The sequence below is a fragment of the Henckelia pumila genome, chromosome 3 (assembly GCF_033568475.1).
Source record: "Henckelia pumila isolate YLH828 chromosome 3, ASM3356847v2, whole genome shotgun sequence".
Taxonomy (NCBI): domain Eukaryota; kingdom Viridiplantae; phylum Streptophyta; class Magnoliopsida; order Lamiales; family Gesneriaceae; genus Henckelia; species Henckelia pumila.
In genome coordinates, this window is record NC_133122.1 from 180,124,642 (window position 1) to 180,145,283 (window position 20,642).

Here is a 20,642-nt window from a genome sequence, read left to right on the forward strand (position 1 = left end):
AACTATTCGGATATTTACAGGTTCCTTTCCTTTGGATTGTATTATTGTTTATGGTTTCCGCAGCTTATACTGGTTTACTATTTGATTAAGTAAATTGGATGCCTAAGTTCTGTTTAGTAGGTGATCTCGGTAAGGGTCACTAAATTTATGGTATCAGAGCATGCATAGTATTCTTGGGATTTAGATTCTGCATAAGATAACCGTAAGGTAATTTTTAAAGATGGCAGACCGCGATGATCAGAGTAGCCATGGCAGTATTGGTGGCCGTTGGGGCGATGCCGATCGGGAGCGTCGTCGAGAACGCCATCATCATCGCCATGATGATCAGTGTTTCAGTGTGTGCCAATTTTTGCAGATGGGTCTTAAGCCCTTGGTTGGAGGTGAGTCTCCGGAGGATGCGGAAAACTTGTTAGACCGCATGGAGACGACTTTCCACACTTTCCACTGTACTGAGGAGCAGAAGATGGAGACACTTGGTTATCTTCTGGACGGACGAGCCCGTAGTTGGTGGAGGTTTACTTCTGCATCTTTTGTTGCGGCGAGAGGAGTGGCCACCTGGGCCGAATTCCGCACAGCTTTTCAGAAGCTGTATTTTCCTCCTGCACTCCGTCAGACGAAGACCGATGAGTTACTGAGCTTGCGTCAGGGACCTATGTTTATCGAGGAGTATCAGCAGAAGTTCTTCGATCTGTTATCCTATTGCCCCGAGATTGCTGACAACTTTGAGATGAAGTACAATCTGTTCCTTCAGGGTCTTAACCCTGAGATTCATGACCGTGTGGCGGTTGAGGATGACATATCCTACAAGGGTTTGGTGAGCCGTTGTCACCAGGCGGAGGATAGCATTTGGCGGAACATTTATTTTTCTCAGTCTAGGCCTGCGAGTTCTTTGGGTCCCCGTGCGCAGTTTTTCAAGAAGTCCGGATCCACTTCTTCTTCCTCTGGTTCTGCTGGTGTTGTTTGTTTTGCGAAGAAGGACAAGCGTGATCATTGTGGGAAGAACCATCCGACCGATCGATGCCGCAAAGCTTCTGGAGCTTGTTTCCGTTGTTGAGAGGTGGGTCATCTCCGGAGGGATTGTCCAATATCTGGGAGAGGCAGTTCTGGTTCTGGTTCAGGATCGGGTTCTCAGGCCACCGTTCAGCAGAGGTCGCAGGGACAGCCTGCTGGGAGTTCTCACTTGAAGCCGCGGGCTTCTGGCCAGGTGTTTGCCTTGAGGCATGATCAGGCAGTGGAGGAGAACGAAAAGGTCATTGCAAGTACATTTATGCTATATGGTATACCTGCTCTTGTATTTATTGACACTGGTGCATCTCATTCCTTCATTTCTGCACGTTTTGTTAAGAGGCATAACTTACCATGCATTGCACTAGATGTATTAGTTTCTGTTTCTACTCCGACGGGTCAATCTGTTTTGGCTAAGCGTCTAGTGATGGGTTTCCCTTTAGAATTCGAAGGGAACATTCTGATAGCGAATCTCATGATTCTTGCGATGGATGATTTTGATTGTATTCTGGGGATAGACATGCTGACTACCTATCGAGCTTCAGTGGACTGTTATCAGAGATTAGTACGCTTTCATTCGGAATGGAGTGATAGCTGGTTTTTCTATGGTGAGGGAGCGCGACCCCCGATGCCTTTGGTATCCGCATTGAGAGCCTGTAGAGCTCTAGAGTCTGGCGGGGAAGGATACATTATCTATGCAGTTGATCTGTCCGCTGAGAGTGTTGGGTTAGAGAGTATTTTGGTTGTGGATGAATTCCCAGATGTTTTTCCTGATGAGATTTCTGGTTTTCCTCCTGTTAGGGAAGTTGAGTTTGGCATAGAGTTGATGCCAGATACTTCTCCTATTTCTCGAGCACCGTATCATCTGGCTCCGTCAAAGATGAGAGAGTTGAAGAATCAGTTACAGGATCTTTTGGACAAGGGGTACATTCGTCCTAGTGTATCTCCTTGGGGAGCTTCTGTTCTCTTTGTGAAGAAGGATGAGTCTATGCGGTTGTGCATTGACTACCGATAGCTGAATCGGGTTACCGTGAAGAAAAAGTATACTTTGCCTCGTATTGATGACTTGTTTGATCAGCTGCAGGGTACTTCGGTTTATTCCAAGATTGACTTGAGATCTGGGTATCATCAGATGAGAGTCCGAGATCAGGACATAGCCAAGACTGCATTCCGTACTCGCTATGGGCATTACGAGTTTCTAGTGATGCCATTTGGATTGAATAATGCACCGGCTATATTTATGGATCTGATGAACCGTGTCTTTAGGTAGTATTTGGACAAGTTTCTCGTGGTCTTCATTGACGACATTCTGGTGTATTCGCGTAATGTGGAAGAGCATGTTTCTCACTTGCGGTTGGTACTGCAGACTCTTCGGGATGAGCAGTTGTACGCCAAACTGAGTAAGTGTGAGTTCTGGATGGATCGAGTGGTCTTTCTTGACCATATCATATCCAGGGAGGGGATTTCTGTTGATTCGAGCAAGATTGAAGCTGTGCTTAATTGGTCGCATCCGACGACGGTTGCTGAGATCCGTAGTTTTCTGGGTCTAACAGGATATTATCGTCGCTTTATTCTGACCTTCTCTCAGCTAGCTCGACCGTTGACGCAGCTTACCCACAAGGATGTTGATTTCGAGTGGTCCTCAGAGTGTGAGGAGAATTTTTGTGAGTTTCAATGACGGTTGATTTTTGCGCCAGTGTTGGCATTACCATCAGGATCTGGAGGGTATGTGGTTTACACAGATGATTCTCTTCAGGGGTTGGGTTGTTTCATGACTCAGAATGGGCATGTGATCGCATATGCTTCTAGACAGTTGAAGTTGCACGAAGACAATTATCCAGTTCATGATTTAGAGTTGGCAGCCATTGTGTTCGCTTTGAAGATCTGGCGTCATTATCTGTATGACGAGAAATTTGAGATCTTCACCGATCACAAGAGTCAAGTATTTGTTCACTCAGGTGGAGTTGAACATGAGGCAGAGACGTTGGATGGATTTGCTTAAGAACTATGATTGCGAGATTAAGTACCATCCGGGAGCTGCTAATCTCACTGCTGATGCCTTGAGTTGTAAGGTGCGACTATCCACACTTCAGACTTGCTCTATGTCTAGTGTGATCGGGGAGTGTTGTTATTTAGGGTATACCTTCAAGCATAAGAAAGGTATGCAGAGTATTCAGATGTTTGCGATACTATCTGAGCCAGCTTTTTATTCACGGATTCGGGATGCTCAGATGTCTGATTAAAAGACCCAATGTTTGGCTCGTCTAGCCAACGAGGGTAGTATGTCTGGATTTCACTATCAGTCAGATGGTTTTCTGTGTTTATCTGGTAGGCTTGTGATTCCGGAGGATGTAGAGTTGCGAGAGGAGATCTTGTCTCAGGCACATCACACTAAGTTGAGTATTCATCCGGGAAGCAACAAGATGTACAAGGATCTACGTACTCGGTTTTGGTGGAAGGGGATGAAACGCAGCGTGTATCAGTATGTTTCGAGATGTTTGGTGTGTCAGCAAGTCAAGGCAGAGCACCGATAATCTGGAGGTTTGCTTCACAGTCTGCCTATTCCTGAGTGAAAATGGGAGTTTCTCCCGATGGATTTTGTGACCCATTTGCCGGTATCCTCGAAAAATTGTGATGCTATCTGGGTTGTGGTGGACTGACTCACCAAATCAGCGCATTTCATTGCCTATAGCCGAGAGTACACTGTAGATCGTATGGCTCGTTTGTACATTCAGGAGATCATTCGACTTCATGGAGTGCCTGTGAGCATTGTCAGCGATCGATACCCCAGGTTTACTTCTAGATTTTGGGAGAGTGTTCAACGTGCGATGGGCACTACTCTCAGTTTGAGTACTTCCTATCATCCGGAGACAGATGGTCAGTCAGAACGTACTATACGTACTTTTAAGGATATGCTTCTAGCTTGCACTATGGACTTTGGTGCAGCCTGGCAGGATCATTTGCCATTGATCGAGTTCGCGTACAACAACAGCTATCATACTAGCATTGGGATAACACCTTTTGAGGCGTTGTATGGGCGGCATTGTCGTACTCCACTCTTCTGGGAAGAAGTGGGGAAGAGACAGGCTGAGGGACAGGAGTTTATCCAGCAGGCAGTAGATGTTGTTGATCAGATCAAGAAACAGATTAAGACTGCACAGGATCGTCAGGCCAGCTATGTTAACAGTAAGCGTAGGCCTCTGCAGTTTGATGATGAGGAGAAAGTGTTTCTGAGAGTGTAACCTTTCCGCAGAATTCTCAGATTTGGCCTCAAGGGCAAGTTGTCTCCCAGATTTATCGGTCTGTTTGAGATCTTGGAGAGCATTGGAGATTTGGCTTATCGTTTGGCTTTGCCACCGTATCTGTCCAATATTCATGACGTGTTCCATGTATCTCTGTTGCGACGGTATGTGGCAGATCCGTCTCATATTCTGCAGCAGTATGAGGTTCAAGTGGATAAGGATTTGACTTATGTTGAGAGACCTATTCGTATCCTGGATCATAAGGATAAGGTCTTGCGAAATAAAGTCATTCCTCTGGTTTTAGTTCAATGGCAGCGCCGAGGCACTGAAGAAGCCACTTGGGAGGTGGAAAGCAGGATGCGTACAGAACATTCTGAGTTGTTTTGATTTCCTTTCAAGTTGTATTCATTTGTAAACTGTGTAAACGTTTGATTTGAATAAAAGAATGTTTTTGTATCTAGTTTTACATTCAGTACTTAAGATCTAATTTCGAGGAAGAAATATCTTAAGTGGGGGAGAATGTAGTAGCCCGTACCCAATTAAGGTGATTAAAAGATTAATTAATCAAATTGTGAATCAACCAGAACGAAAGCTCCGTTGGCAGAAACGGAAGCTCCGATGGAGATCGGAAGCTCCGGTGTGCAACGGAAGTTCCGATAGTATTACGTCATGCATGACGTGTGAGACATCGGAAGCTTCAGATCAGAATGGAGGTTCCGATTGCCCCTATCCATTGGCAGCCAATCATATTTTGACACATTGCGGATAAGAGAGAATGGAAGCTCCGATGGCGCATCGGAGGTTCCGTTTGTGACCTATAAATATAGGGCCGAGGATTCAGATTTCTTTACCAATTCTGCGAGTTCTCTCTCTATTCTAGGCTTATTTTAGTAGTTTTAGCCTTCATAGGCTTGACCTGGTGGTCGGCAAGGCGTTCGGGAGACGCAACGGAGTTGTGCCCTAGTTCTGGAGGCATCGACATCAAAGGGCTAACGACGGACGAAAGTATAACTTTTGCTTCCTAAAAATATTTAGGAGTATGAAATAGCTTAGTTAAGGATTTTAGGGCACTACAATGATATTAGTATCATTTGGCAGTGTAGTGCGGATTATAGGCCTAGACCTAGAGTTTGTAGAGCGCGCCTAGTATTTGAGGTATGAAGGTACTGTTCGAGATATCCTGACTGAGTATGTATGTATTATATGACTGCATGATTTATATGCCATGATTTTATGTTGTATACATTTGCATCTTGAGCTATCTCTTTTGAGATGTTTGTTAGTAGGGTTTACCCTATCCTGTTAATGGATGGACGTTCATCGATTTGGGTCCCGCGTATCCACTGGTATTTTCGGTATGTGAGCCACCTCCTGAAGCGACGACACATGGTGCTACATACCAGGGCCCGGTATGTCTTTGTTATCTGATTCTTGACCTCCAGTCAGTAGACGGTACACTTGCATGCATGTATACTCATACTCTTGTGCTGAACGTTTTATGCTCACGTCTCGTACTCTGTGTTTCTGGACACCCTATTTCATGGGAAATGTTTGCGATTGGACGAGGCGGGTGGATCCAAGAGGGGTAGTCAGTGGTTGGCCAGCTGGAGCTTCGTCTAGGTTTTTATTCTGTGTTTTTTGGGTTGATATAACTTTCGATTTGGTTGTATAACTATTCGGATATTTACAGGTTTCTTTCCTTGAGATTATAATATTGTTTATGGTTTCCACAGCTTATACGGGTTTACTATTTGATTAAGTTAATTGCATGCCTAAGTTCTGTTTAGTCGATGATCTCGCTAAGGGTCACTAAAATTTAATACCACAAATCGTCCTCCTGCTAGAACACCTATGGATTTGGGTACACATTTAGCCAAAAATAAAGGAGATCATGTTTCACAAGTGGAATGTGCAAGGGTAATAGGAAGTTTAATATACCTAACTAACTGTATCCGTCCTGATCTTGCATATACAGTAAATAAACATAGTCGATACACAAGTAATCCAAGTGAGGATCATTGGAAAGCATTAATGAGAGGGCTTGGATATTTGAAATACACTTCAAGTTATGGATTAGTGTTTACAAAATATCCTGCGGTCCTAGAAGTATATTGTGATGCTAATTGGATTTCTGACCCGAAAGACTCCAAGTATACTAGTGGATATGTGTTCACAATCGGTAGAGGAGCGGTGTCATGGAGATCTTCTAAGCAAACATGTATAGCTCCGTCGACTATGGAATCCGAGTTCATTGCTTTGGATAAAGCTGGAGAAGAAGCCAAATGGCTTCGAAACTTTTTAGAAGATATTCCTTGTTGGAATAAACCGATGTATTCCATTATAATTCATTGTGACAGTCAGTCAGCAATAGGAAGAGCACAAAGTAGTATGTACAATGGTAAATCTCAACATATTCGTCGGAGACACAATACCATAAGACAATTGATCTCGAATGAGGTTATTTCAGTTGACTATGTAAAGTAAAAGGAAAACCTAGCGGATCCACTTACACAATTTATGCACTTTAGCATACTCACTTGAAAGTTTTTTGTGAGTTATTGTTGCATCAAGATAGGTAGCTTGTGGCTTTGAACCTACCTTAGTAATATACTATCGGATTTACTAGTTGCATAGTGACGCGATGCCTTGAACTAGTCAACCTTTTATGTAAACCAAGTCAATAGCATTTACACAACAATAACTTTAATATATTTTGTTCTCATGTTGTGTCCATTTCGGCCTTGGACCATATCTTTGATTCATAAGCGTTTCAATCAAAGCGGCCAATACTTTACACTTATATAGGTGATCTCCTATCTAGAGTATCCTTATTTACTCTACCTTATAGGTATATGAATCATTAAAAGAAAACTTAACCTCATTAATGTGAGAGATTGTTGGAAAAATGTGAATGAATTAATGAGAAATAGTTTGTCCCACATTGGAAAAATTCCAATGTGTTTCACTCCTTAACTAGTCCAACTTTGGATTTTGGTTTTAGGCCCTTAGGGCACCAGATATTTTTTAAAGGGCCAAGATGCTAGTCGATGCAACAAACATACACGGGCGCGGCCGTCCGGCCGCTCGGCGCTGTGGGGTGGGGTCTTCTGATCCTATTATTTTTTTGGATAAAATTTAATTTCAAATAACATTTATTATTATTTTATTTGTGTACACCACCACCCAAGCCTCCTCGAAAAAATAGGCGAAATAGAAACTTTGGCGCTTGAGCGCGAGCCTCACAGACAGAAAACTTAGCGCTCGAGTGCGCAAATCTGCCGCTCGAGAGAGCCTCCAAAAAAACAACAAACAGAAAACTTGGCGCTCGAGCGCTCCGTCTGTGTCCTCCGAAAAAGTGTGACCTTTTTGGGCTTATTTCGCATTGGGTTGCTTCTTTTGACTATAAGACACGTTCCTTGGATATCAGTATTATAAATAATCTGATAATGATTGCAGAAAGTGAACTGATAACATATAATGTGAGATTTCAGATTTCTGCAAATTTCCCCCACTCTTTCTAAAATAAAGTTGCTGCATATTTTAGTTCGTTGAAGTTTGAGATATTTGTAGTGTTGCTATATCTCGTTCGTGAGTCGTTGTATCTTAGAAACGATTGTCGTCAATGTTTAGCACTGATAACAGACAATTTTTTCTTGCGAAAAAAGAGAATCTCTCGCCAAAAATATGAATGAATTAAAGAGAAAGAGCTTGTTCCATATTGGAAGAATTTCAATTATTCCAATGTGTTTCACTCCTTAACTAGTCCAACTTTAGATTATGAGATTGAGCCCTTAGGGCACCAGATGTTTTGTAAAGGGGCAAGGCGCTAGTCGATGCAACAAACTCACACGGGCGCGCGCGGTTGGCCGATCCGCTCGACTCGGCTCGGTGCGGTGAGGTAAAGGTAGGGTGGGGTCTTCTGATCCTATTATTCTTTTTGGATAAAATTTAATTAAAATAATATTTATTATTATTTTATTTGTGTACACCACCACCCAAGCCTCCGCGGAAAATAGGGGAAACAGAAACTTCGGCGCTCGAGCGCGAGCTTCACAGGCAGAAAACTTGGCGCTCGAGTGCGCAAATCTGCCGCTCGAGCGAGCCTCCAAAAAAACAGCAGGCAGAAAACTTGGCGGGCACAAAAATAATTAAACAATTCGAAATCTTATTCATGTTTTTAGGGGATAATAGCCAAAATAGTCCTGTAAGTTTGCTTGTCTTGTGATTTGGTCCTGTAAATATTCAATTTTGGGTTTTGGTCCTATAAGTTTAGTTATATTTTGGTTTTTAGTCTTTTTTCATTTAAGCAATTTTTTTAATTTATAACCGGATCGGTGATCAAACCAAACTAACTTAAAAAATGGTCCAACTGATTGGAATGTTTTAACCGAACGGTCGAATTGGAAAACCATTTATATAATATAATATAATTAATAATATATTTTAAATTATAAAACCTAAAAAATTTATATAAATTAAAAATTATATATATATCGTAGTTTGAAAACTAAATAACTATATAAATATATTCAAAAAATTATAAACTCTAATATTAATAAATAATATTTTTAACGAAATTTTTTTTTCAAATAATCATGTATATATATAATAAAATGTTAAATTAAGGTTTTAAAATAAAAATTAATTTTTCAAAAAAAAAAATCAAAAAACCGATTTTCCTGTTTTTGACCAGTTTTGTTGGTTCAACCGTTAAAATAGTGTTTGGAAGTGTTTCGGATCAAATCAGTGATCGGTTCCGGATCGAACAGGTTGAACCAGTCAGTACAGTTCGGTTTTGAAAACATAACATTTAACTGTTAATGCCACAACAGACAGATCATCATTTCTCAACGCGACTTAAGAATTTTTGGGTTTCATGTCGGCATTTTCTGATATCACGTCAACACGCTATGAAAAAAGGACTGAAAACCAATTATAACATAACTTATAGGATCAAAACCCAAAATTAAATACGTACTTACAGAACCAAAACACAAATTTGACAAACTTATAGGACCATTTTGACAATATTCTCAGTTTTTAGATAAGAAAAATACAAATAGATAGATTAGATACTAGATTTTATTTTTAACAAGATGCGTATGAAATTAGTGCATGAGACATATATATGCTCCATCTTTAAGAACATTATGTAAAAATCAATACAATATCTGATATTAACAGACAACATTTGGAATTCGCTCAGATTAATATAATAATAATCAACACATTGATTTTTTTAATAATTTAACGACGATTTATGTATTAAAACAAGAAAAAATTAGAGTTTAAAAATCCTTGTTCAGAAAAATTTAAACGCTCTTCCTTAGCTCTCCACGATGCATTCATTATATTCTCCGACACCGCCTAAGAACAAGATTCCTTCTTAGGATTGATTCTCTTGGACGAAATTAACATTTATTAAATGCTTTCCACGCGCAGGGAGCGTGTTTTCCAGTTCAAATCCACACTCCCAATAATAATAATCCCTTTTCAATTCTCAGAAATATTTAAATGGATTCCGCCATTGAAATCAAGCAGCTCCCCACACCACCAGATCATCAGGACGAATTCGGATTTAGAAAGTTGAAGCTTTTGCAACGGGCACAATGGCTTCGAGCCGCCATTCTTGGAGCCAACGACGGCTTGCTCTCCACCACATCCCTCATGCTCGGCGTCACCGCCGCCAAAGATCCCGACCAGCGGCTCGTGATCGTGTCGGGCCTGGCCGGAGCTCTGGCGGGGGCATGCAGCATGGCCGTCGGCGAGTTCGTGTCCGTGTCGACCCAGAGAGATATCCAACACATGACATCGACTCAAAAACCGGCCGATTCAGAAGCTCATCATGAGATTTCTAAAACCAACAAAACTAGCTCGAATGGGGATATGGAGGCATCGAGAGGCGCCAGTACTCCCAAGTCTCCTTTCATGAAAGTCGTATCGAGCGACGCTTTCCTGGAGGAGACGTTGCCGAATCCGTATAAAGCTGCGGGAGCATCGTCGTTGGCTTTCCTCTGCGGATCGGCTTTCCCTCTGCTGTCGGCAATGGCGGTCTCGCATGATAGCACGATCAGGGTTGCGGTGATAGTCGTCGTCGCATCGGTGGCGCTGGTTGTTTTCGGGGGAGTTGGAGCATTTCTTGGGGGCTCGTCGGTTAGGGTATCGGCCATGAGAGTTCTGGTGGGAGGATGGATTTCTATGGCGGTAACCTATGGCTTGCTTAAACCTATAGATAAAGATCACAAGGGTAGTGACTAGGATGATTGAATGCATGGGCTAAAATTTCGTCATATCATTAGATCACGTGGATTGACGATCGAAGAGTTAGAATTTCATCATATGAGATGAAATATTCTCGCTGTAGCATAGAATCTATATATGCTGTGTGTTTTTAATCCATATTTTGGGTTGTGATATATACACACACAAAGACAACATATTTTGGGTTGTGAAAATATGTTGTAATGAAGTAACATTCTACATGGGCTTGTTTTTCTTTTTACAAGGAATGTTAATTTGGTGGATGACTATCCTAGGAAGGGGATCTTCTTCTGGGTGGTGTCCAAGAAAATAATGAAAAATATTATTATTATATCAAAAGTAATGTTCTTTGTTTTGTATATAGATGTGATCAATCCGTTTTGTGGATATGCCAAAAATATTTGTGAGATTGTTCCAAAAGATATATAACCGGAATAATATATGTTTATACAAACAAAAACATATAATGATACCAAAATTTAAACCGTAACATGTTCGCAAAATAATATCGTAAAAAATATTAAATATACTAGATATAAATGAGATTTTCTAAAACAAAATGTCGAAAATATCGAAATGTGTCTTAGAATCAAGCATGATACCCAACTACCCAACATGTGATCAGAGCAAATTAAAGTGCTAGAGGGGATACTTTCAAAAAACAAAAAAAAAAAAGTGCTCGAGGGGATATTGCTTAATTAGTGGTCAAAGCTTTTTTGTTGTCATGACTCAACCATATAATCTGAACTTATCCCGTGATCGGTTGTTCAACTTTTGATTTTATATTAATGTTCATGAAGCAATGCAACACTATTTGACTTTTATAAGAGAAAATTGCTAGCTTGGTCCGATAATTTTGTCAATTTGTGAATTTGATCATTTATGTTTTCAAATTTCATTTTTAGTTTTATATATTTCTATTTTTAACAATTTTATTCATTTTTCGTTCAAAAACGCAGACGTGGACTGTACAAGCCAGCTCCACGGCAATACTACAAAAGTGCCCAAAAAATTTAAGCACTCTTTGTTCCTATTGTTAAGCTGAGGCATTTTCTAATCGGAAATCAAACGTGGGAATATAACCAGAGCACTTCTCTAGTTGTACACTTGAAGAATAAGCCTGTTTTGTGGCCATCAGCGTCACGTAGAAAAAAAGACTAAAATTACCCAAAAAAAAAGAAACAAAGATGGCATACTAAACTGAAATTTGATAACATAAATGATCGAAATCGCAAAATGACAAACATACGACACCAAAAAAAAACAATTCTCCCTTTTAATAATCTAACCAAACTTATGATATTAATATGAAGTAGGTCTCTTGTGAGACGGTATCACAAAATTTTATCGTGAAACGAGTCAACTCTACCCATATTTACAATAAAAAGTAATACTTTTGACATACGAAATAATATTTTTCATGGGTGACCCAAATAAAAGATTCATCTCATAAAATTGATCCGTGAGACCGTCTCATAAAATTTTTTACTTTTAATACGTGTGATCGATATTATTTTTCAGTAGATCTCATGTATGCCAATGAAGATCCATTGTTAATATAATTCATATTCTCATCAATGTCATATGTAGCGCCTGTGAGGAACAATGCATACTTCCAATTCATACATAATTACCAAGAAGAAAATACGCGTTTATCACTTATGTATCACCACCGGAATTTTGTCTCAAACGATCGTGACAACGAAAGTTACTATTTTTTAAAAACAAATTCCTTACAATACCTTTTGTCTGATAAATTGTGTATTGGTTTGATGTATCTGCTATTATTTTAATTTCATAAAATGCTACTCTCCCCATTATTTGATGTATTAGACTTTTTTTATCTTAAAAAAAAAAAACGTAATCACATCATAGAGCTTTAAGCTTTTAACTGGTGCTAGTGTTTTTATATATATCGCCAGTTAAAAGCTTAAAACTCTATGATGTTATATATATAGTTTTTTTATGGTACTCAACAACTATGTCCAACTTCATGTCCACCATGTGCAATAGGTGAGTTGACCAGCACAATTGGTGAGTTGACTTATACATGGTGGGCATAGTTGTTGGGCACCATAAAAGAACTCTATATATATATGAGTTTCGATCACATGAGCAACGACCATGGATAACTACGTGAGCAACAACTGACGTGACAATCATTTATTGGGATGTACAAGATGACACGTCAGCTGTTGCTGACGTAGTTACCCATGATGGTTGCCCATGTGATCGAAACTCATATATATATATATATATATATATATATATACACTAAAATTTGAAGTCAGCTAAATAGAAAGTTATGTTTAATTTGGTCTTCTAATTTGTAATTTTTTTTTTGTTTTTTTTCATGTTAACAATGAGTTTTTATTTTTAATCCTATAATTTTCATCTTTTTTTTATTTTTGTTGATATTAATAATAAATTTGTGTTTTTAGTCAATTGTTCATGTGGACTGGCGACCATGCATGTATGCTGACTTTGGGAAGAAAACTTGCATTGTATATTTTTTGCTATTATCATGTGGAATTTGGGATCGGTAGATAAACAATTTTCGGCTAACATGATGAATTTCAATAAAATACGACCAAAATGAAAAAAAAAATTCCAAGTGACATGAGTAAAAAGGAAATTCATTGATAGCTGAATCGGAAATGGAAGATTATAAATAATTAGAAGACCAAAAATTTAATTATATCTAAATTTTAAAAAAATACAACTTCCAACTTTACTTATTAATGCATAATAATTTATTTTTCCTCCTACACTGCACTTTTAATTGTTGAGTAATTCTCACATACGGTACCACAAATTTATACTCAGTGTGATAGATCAATACACAAGCTCGTATTTGAGGTGAATCTCATGAATCGGTCAACTTAGGGTCCATTCTCGAAGGACGCCTCAAAATTTTTTATGGACATAGTATTGCTTCAAATATATGCACAGAACAACAATTTTTCCATTATATATATGAAACCAACAATTTCAGAAAATTTAAAAACTTGACTTTTTCTTAACCATATATATGACATTTATATATACATAATTCTTTGTTCATCATCTAAATAATCAACTATCAGCATTATACATTTATTTTAATTATTAAAATTTTATGTTGAGATAAATGAAGTTTTGTTTGACAACCTTCATTATGTTCGTGTTTTGTTTTAGATTATGCTCAACAAATTATACTTTTTAAAAATTTTCTTTATACTTTTTGTATATAGTTGATGAGTACTAATCAACAGTTCCTTAAATAAATACAAAGTCTTGTAATTTTTAAGACACAAAATTTGAATTGATTACGTCAGTTGCAAATAGAACATACAAATCTGCACACATTAATTAATTTATAAATGTATTCCAAAATCCTAAGTTATGTAATTTATAACTATAATAGATAGAACGAAATTTTTTTTTTTGGATATAACCATAATCAATTATGTCAAGAAATTCTTTTGAGTAGTAAAAGGAGAAAGGAAACAAAGAAAAAACTAGAATAAATTCAGAGCCAGACTAGAGGTAGTGGTAAATATTCTAGCGACAATAATAAATAATGAAAAAATAAATAATTGATAATTTACAGATGTGTAGCTAGAAAATCACAACAACAATGTTAAGAATTTTATTTATTTATGAATGACAATGATGATAAAAAAAAAATTATTCAATTAACAAACTGAATAAATAAGATAATGTTAACATTATCGAGATATTTAACATAAAAATATGAATTTAAAAAGTCAATTTGCCTCTAAATGTTCTTCATGACCACATAATTGGGATAAATTGATAAAAATCTTAGGAAATTCTTAATCGATAATGATCCAAATAGAAATGATTATGTTATGTCTTGAAAAACTTATTTTTTAATGAAAAACGATTATCTAATATTTTAAGGGGTTTGATTTTTTAAGCTCGACTTAGGTCTTCGATTGAAATCTCAGGTACGATATTGTGACAAGACGATCCATATTATAATGAAATAATGTAAAACTTTAGGCATAAAAAAATTATATTTTTAATGAATTGAGACAATTAAAAAAAATAACATATAAAACCGTCTCAAAATTTTTTTTGTCTTAATTATTTCCTTAATCATAGGTAGAAAGCTCGTAATTTGCTTTAACATCGTACATAATTACAAATCAACGAGTGGGCACGCCCAACTAAGATTCCTGCTGTAAATTTATCTTTTTGAAAAAAATTGTCTTAAATTATGGAGGGCGACGTATAACAGGGAATAAAGTACAAAAGCAAAAGTCAGCTTTACAGAGGGAGGTAGCCACACACAGATCGGGGAATATAAAATCCAAATAAAATATTAATTTTTTTTAATTAATTGCTATTCTTTGTTTTTGAATGTGAGAGAATTTTTTAATTGAAGAAAGGGTGACCAAGACATGTTTGTAGTTTGTACTCCTCTCAGTAGTCGTCCTACTGCTGATAATATGTAAAGCAACTTCCTGGAACCCTTCATGCCTATAAAACACTTATTGCTTCTTGTGCCAACTTTTTTGTGTGAAAATATTATCGCAATATAAAACTTTGAAAATATTTTTTGATGATATAATTATTTTAAAAATTTCAAGTACGATGTAATTAAAAATAGAATTTTTTTACATTAAAATTAGTTATTCAAAACCATTACCTTTTATAATATTGTATATAAACCTATGATTTGTAACACATCTGATATCAAGATACAAGTATTTATGTGATATGATCTCATATATCAATTTCGTAAGAAAAATATTCTATTTTGATCATTCATAAAAAAATATTATTTTTTATATCAAAAATATTATTTTTTATTATAAATATAAATAAAATTGATTTGTTTAAGGAATAATGATCCGCGATATCGTCTTTCACAAGACCTTATTTAATGACCTTATTTATATTTATTTATATATAGGATAAATGGGAGAGAAATAAATAGTCATAATCGCCCCAATCATCTTTCTTCCTCAAATGAAATGGCAAATCGGATCATCGCCGCCATAGCTATACTCTCTTTCCTTTCCGCCATTAGAGTTACTGCTGAAGCTCAGAAGCTCGCCACATTCGTCGGCCAATACGGCCCTTTTAACCAGACACACTTCGGAATCTTCACGGTGGTGCCACCTGCGACCATCAGCAACGATGCTCTTCAGGTGACCCCTGACTCAGCTTCTGCTGATTTCAATATGACTTTCAATTCAGGCCGAATCATCTTGAAACAGCCTTTCAAGCTCTGGGATGGCAACTCCACCGCTTCTTTCAACACATCTTTTCTCGTCAATGTCTACCGGCCAGTGAACGACACCCCCGGAGAAGGCGTAGCCTTCGTCGTCGCCCCTGATCTGTCTCTGCCTCGGAATAGCTTCGGGGGGTTTCTGGGTCTGACGAATTCGTCCACAGATGGGAACGCGGCGAACAAGATTTTAGCGGTTGAGCTGGACACTTTCAAGCAAGATTTCGATCCGGACGACAACCACGTCGGCGTCGACTTGAACGGTGTCAGATCTGTGAAGACGGAACCTCTCGCACTCCACAACATCACGATTGCTCCCATCGGAGCCAGATTCTACAACGTTTGGATCGATTACGATGGCGATAGAAAGATTATTGAAGTGTACATGGCGGAACAGGCGACGAAAACTGGCCACACTCCGGCCAAGCCCGGGTCGCCGATCATATGGGTGGATAAACTGGACCTGAGAGAACAAGTGAACCAGTATTCGTATTTTGGGTTCTCCGCGTCGACTGGGAACGCGACGGAGTTGAACTGCGTGCTAAGGTGGAACCTAACCGTTCACTACTTCCCCAAAGAAAAGCAGAAATGGCCGAAAATCCTAGTGGGTGCGGGAGTGCCGGCGCTGGTGCTGCTGCTGATGGGCGCCGCGTGGTTTGTTTACCGTTTGCACAAGCAGCAGGTGGCGAAATCGAAGCGGAGTTTGGTGGGGGCATTGAAAAGTTTGCCTGGGACGCCGCGGGAATTCAGGTACAGGGATTTGAAGAAGGCAACCAACGGTTTCGATGTGAAGAAGAAGCTAGGAGAAGGAGGATATGGGGTGGTGTACAGAGGGTTGTTGGCGAAGGAGGAATCGGAGATTGCGGTGAAATGCTTCTCCAGAGGGAGCATCAAAGGGGAAGACGATTTTTTGGCCGAGCTCACCATCATCAATCGCCTTCGACACAAGCATCTCGTCAAATTACTTGGTAACCACTTTTCTTTGATAAAATTTTATTAAATAGAAGCTCATAATTGTTTCATAGAAAATACACTAATGCGAAAATATTTTATTTTTTATTTTACATCAAATTCGTTTTGTTTTTGTATGTTTCTTTATTTTTTTATTTTCCTCGACGTTTTTTTTCTTGTGTTACATGTGCGGATGATGTGCCGCAATCTCTGGGAGAGAAAGTTTGAATTTTGAAACATTATTGTTGATTGAATTAATGCAACCTTACAAGAAATGGGTCGTTTTTTTTCTGCACAACATTTGAACAGAGTTCATAATCAAGGTTTTTTTTTTTTTTTTAAAAAAAACAAATGAAATCAATATTTAATGTAGAGAGAAATTTAAGTTGCCTTAAATTTATTTATTTATTTATTTGTTGTTGTTGACAGTAGTTGCCTTAAATATTGGGTGTGGTAAATAAAGTAGTCAATTTTTTACTGGGGTTAATTAATCAGGCGTGACCGTACAGAAGATTTATAATATGGTATGGTATATCACTTTCTTATAGTTACGGTTGTCTTTTTTCCACGTAGATTAAAAAAATTATATAAAAAAGTTGAAATTTTGCATATTAATCTTGCTTAGTGAGTAGTTTAGTTGGAAATAAAAAACAGTTGGCACTTGGAAGTAGTTAATTTATATTTTAATAAATAAAATATATTGGTAAAAAAATATAGAAAATAATATTAAATATAGACTCTAAACTATACATTTAAGATGGGGAAAAATGAAATTATATTCTTAATATTTGAGACGATACACGAAGTAAGTAATTAATATAATCTAAAGCTTCGGTCAATGCTGGGAGGAGTTTGGGAGAATTGAAATCATGGGGCTAATTGCATTCACGCTCCTTGTGAAAAGTATAAAAAACATAAAATCCTCTAAAAAATATTAATAGGCTAATGCATCCCTCAGTTTTTTAAAATGTAGCACATTTCACCCCTATGTTATACAAACTCGGGCACATTTATACCCTTTTATACGGGTTTTTATGCTAATTTTTTTAAAACTTAGGGTTTAACATGCTATTAGTTTTACACATGGTGTTTTATGCCTTTTAGACTTTTCATAGGGAATGTGAATGCAATTAGCCCGAAACCATGTGATGATTGCTTATCGGCTGAGCTAAGGTGGTTGACGTGTACTATCACATGATAATATTTAGGGCTGACATACCGTACTGAAATACCGAAATTTTGGCATACCGTACCGAAATTTTTTCGATATACAGACATTTTTTCGGTATACCGAATTTTTTTTCTGTATCTATACGATATCAATATGGATTTTTTTCGTACCAAAGTTTTGGAATTTTATTATCGGTATTGGTATGACTTTTTTTCATATCAATATTTATAGTAAGGTATACCGAAAAACCACCCCTAATAATATTAAATATATGCGCAATTTATATTACTTTTATAGAACTTAAAGATTTTGCCTGCTTTATTTTGTTTTATTTTTACTTCTATAAATCTTCAACCTTTAATTTTCAAACAGTATATATGTTCACTTCTTGCATTGTATTTGCACGGTTGTTGACCTAAGACAATTGATAATAGCCACAGGATCATAATTGGTCATTATATTTTTCTGTAATTTATGTTTTCTGAAAGACAATATATATACATTTTTTTAGATAGATAGAGAACTGAATATTTCTGACTAGTTCATGTGGATTTGATCAACAGATTTTATGAGATGAGATGGGATTATTTAAATTGGAAATTTCCTAGCAAAATGCTGTGTCTACTATAATTGAATCATGAAAAGGACTTTTGGTTGACTTCTGAAAATTTCACTAGCAATTAAGTAGCTATTGAAAATGAAATTAATCTTTGTTTACGAATAACACTTGAAGTTAATATATTCAGACGCTTGTGCTTGAGAATATTTGCAAGTGGCGATTGATGGTTAATGGTGAAATGTAACGGTATTTTTGCAGCAGCATGTTTAGTGTTTTAGAATATTTGAGTCCATGATTAATTACACTACGATCTTGCCATGGAAACATGAACTTTTCTTATTTATTTGATTCTGAAAATTAATTTGAGAAATACAAAAACAACACTGTTTCACAACTAAATTTTTTGTGAAACAAATCTCTTATTATTTGTATTATCATAAAAAAATATTAATTTTTTATGTCAAAATAAATAGAATCTCTTCGAATAAAAATCCATGATAGCCTCACAGGAGAAAAAGGATTGGTCATAATTTGTAGTTGCAATATGTGTATATTAGGATGGTGTCACAAGAATGGGAAGCTACTGTTGGTGTACGAATACATGCCGAACGGAAGTCTAGACCAGCACCTGTTCGTCGGGCCAAACGTCGAGCCACTCGAGTGGGACGTCCGCTACAAAGTTATCTCAGGGGTGGCCTCTGCCCTTCACTATCTCCACAACGAGTATGACCAAAGGGTCGTTCACCGCGATCTAAAAGCCAGCAACGTCATGCTAGATTCGAATTTCAACGCCCGTCTAGGCGATTTCGGCCTTGCACGAGCATTAGAAAATGAGAAAACCTCGTATGCGGAGGCCCAGGGAGTTTTAGGCACGATGGGGTACATTGCCCCAGAGTGCTTCCACACAGGAAAAGCTACTCAACTATCAGATGTTTACGCGTTTGGGGCGGTCTTACTTGAAGTAGTGTGTGGCAGACGACCCGGAACCAAGATTGGCGGGTACCAGTTATTGGTGGATTGGGTTTGGTCCTTGCACCGTGAAGGGAGATTACTCGAGGCCGTGGATCCAAGATTGGGGGAAAACTTCGTCGCAGAAGAAGCAGAGAGGCTGCTTCTGTTGGGGCTGGCATGTTCACATCCTGATGCTAATGAGAGACCTAAAACACAAGCTATCTTTCAGATGATCATATCAGGAACTATGCCTGTGCCTCAGGTGCCGCTATTCAGGCCAGCATTCGTGTGGCCTGCTGCAGCGCCGATGGATTTGGATTCAAGTTCGGTTTATTCAAGTTCGCAGTACCTCAGCAAGGAGAGCTATACAGGGCACACTGACTCTTCGGTGTAAATTTTGAGGAGAAGAAAAAGGAATTAATCGAGAACGTGCATTTCTTTGTTTGTTTGATTGATTGTCACCTTTCTCTGTTTTGCTTTTCTTTTTTCCCCCTCTATATATATATAGTTTCTTTCTCTTGTAAGCTATTTTGTATATATAGTTTCTTACCTTGTAAGCTATTTTGTTGATGGAAAAGAAGCCAAAAAGAGTTTTATATACTATCATTTTTATTCTCAAGGAGTTTGTTGAAGATTATAAACAAGACGGTCCCTTAATTTTTTATATTATGTTAAGATTATGGACTCAAGTTTAACTCAAACTCAAAAGCTAGCATAAAAGAAAAAGATTGTCGAAGTTCATATATACAATTCCAAGAACTTAATCCAAACGGTGCGGGACAACCAACATTGTTAAGATTATGACTTAAGCTTAACTCAAATCTTAAATAATTAATCCAACTGATGTGGGACAACTACGTCTCATGTATGAAATTTGCAAGACATAAGTGGATGACTCATTTGGACAGTCCAACACATTACGATGTTTGAACTCTAATATTCGGTATACCGAAATTTTCGGTACATATAAATAACATACCGATTATACCAAAATTTTACGGTATACCGTTTCATACCGAAAAAAAATCTTATATTTTTAAAAAAATTTAAATTTATTGTTTATAAATATTATATATTTTTATTTTTTTAAAATAATTTTCGATATTTCGATATACCGTTTTATACCAAAATTTTGAAATGTCATACTGTTACCGTACCGAAAAATTCGGTATCGATACCGTACCGTACCGAAATTTTCGGTATACAAAAAATTCGATAAATTTGGTATATTTTCGGTACGATATCTTCGGTATACCGAAA

At 37.5% G+C, this 20,642-nt stretch overlaps 3 protein-coding genes across 3 annotated transcripts; all 3 read left to right on the top strand.

Annotated features, from left to right (window-relative positions):
• The first annotated feature begins 6,098 nt into the window (after positions 1–6,098).
• LOC140890079 (secreted RxLR effector protein 161-like) lies at positions 6,099–6,731 on the top strand. The gene has a single exon (XM_073297835.1). It carries the CDS (start codon positions 6,099–6,101, stop codon positions 6,729–6,731), a length of 633 nt encoding a protein of 210 aa, XP_073153936.1.
• A 3,030-nt stretch (positions 6,732–9,761) lies between these two features.
• Positions 9,762–10,505, top strand: LOC140890080 (vacuolar iron transporter homolog 5-like). The gene has a single exon (XM_073297836.1). The coding sequence runs from the start codon at positions 9,762–9,764 to the stop codon at positions 10,503–10,505; it is 744 nt and encodes a 247-aa protein (XP_073153937.1).
• A 4,956-nt stretch (positions 10,506–15,461) lies between these two features.
• On the top strand, positions 15,462–19,982 carry LOC140887282 (probable L-type lectin-domain containing receptor kinase S.5). The gene is made up of 2 exons (XM_073294441.1): positions 15,462–16,718; positions 18,989–19,982. Exons 1-2 carry the CDS (start codon positions 15,494–15,496, stop codon positions 19,774–19,776), a joined length of 2,013 nt encoding a protein of 670 aa, XP_073150542.1. The 5' UTR covers positions 15,462–15,493; the 3' UTR covers positions 19,777–19,982.
• The last annotated feature ends 660 nt before the right edge of the window (positions 19,983–20,642 follow it).

Excerpts from the sequence above, each read along its gene's own strand:
- LOC140890079 (XM_073297835.1), top strand. The coding sequence starts at position 6,099 with ATGGATTTGGGTACACATTTAGCCAAAAATAAAGGAGATCATGTTTCA.
- LOC140890080 (XM_073297836.1), top strand. The coding sequence starts at position 9,762 with ATGGATTCCGCCATTGAAATCAAGCAGCTCCCCACACCACCAGATCAT.
- LOC140887282 (XM_073294441.1), top strand. The coding sequence starts at position 15,494 with ATGGCAAATCGGATCATCGCCGCCATAGCTATACTCTCTTTCCTTTCC. Across the intron at positions 16,719-18,988 it reads GCATCTCGTCAAATTACTTG|GATGGTGTCACAAGAATGGG; the intron begins GTAACCACTTTT and ends TGTGTATATTAG.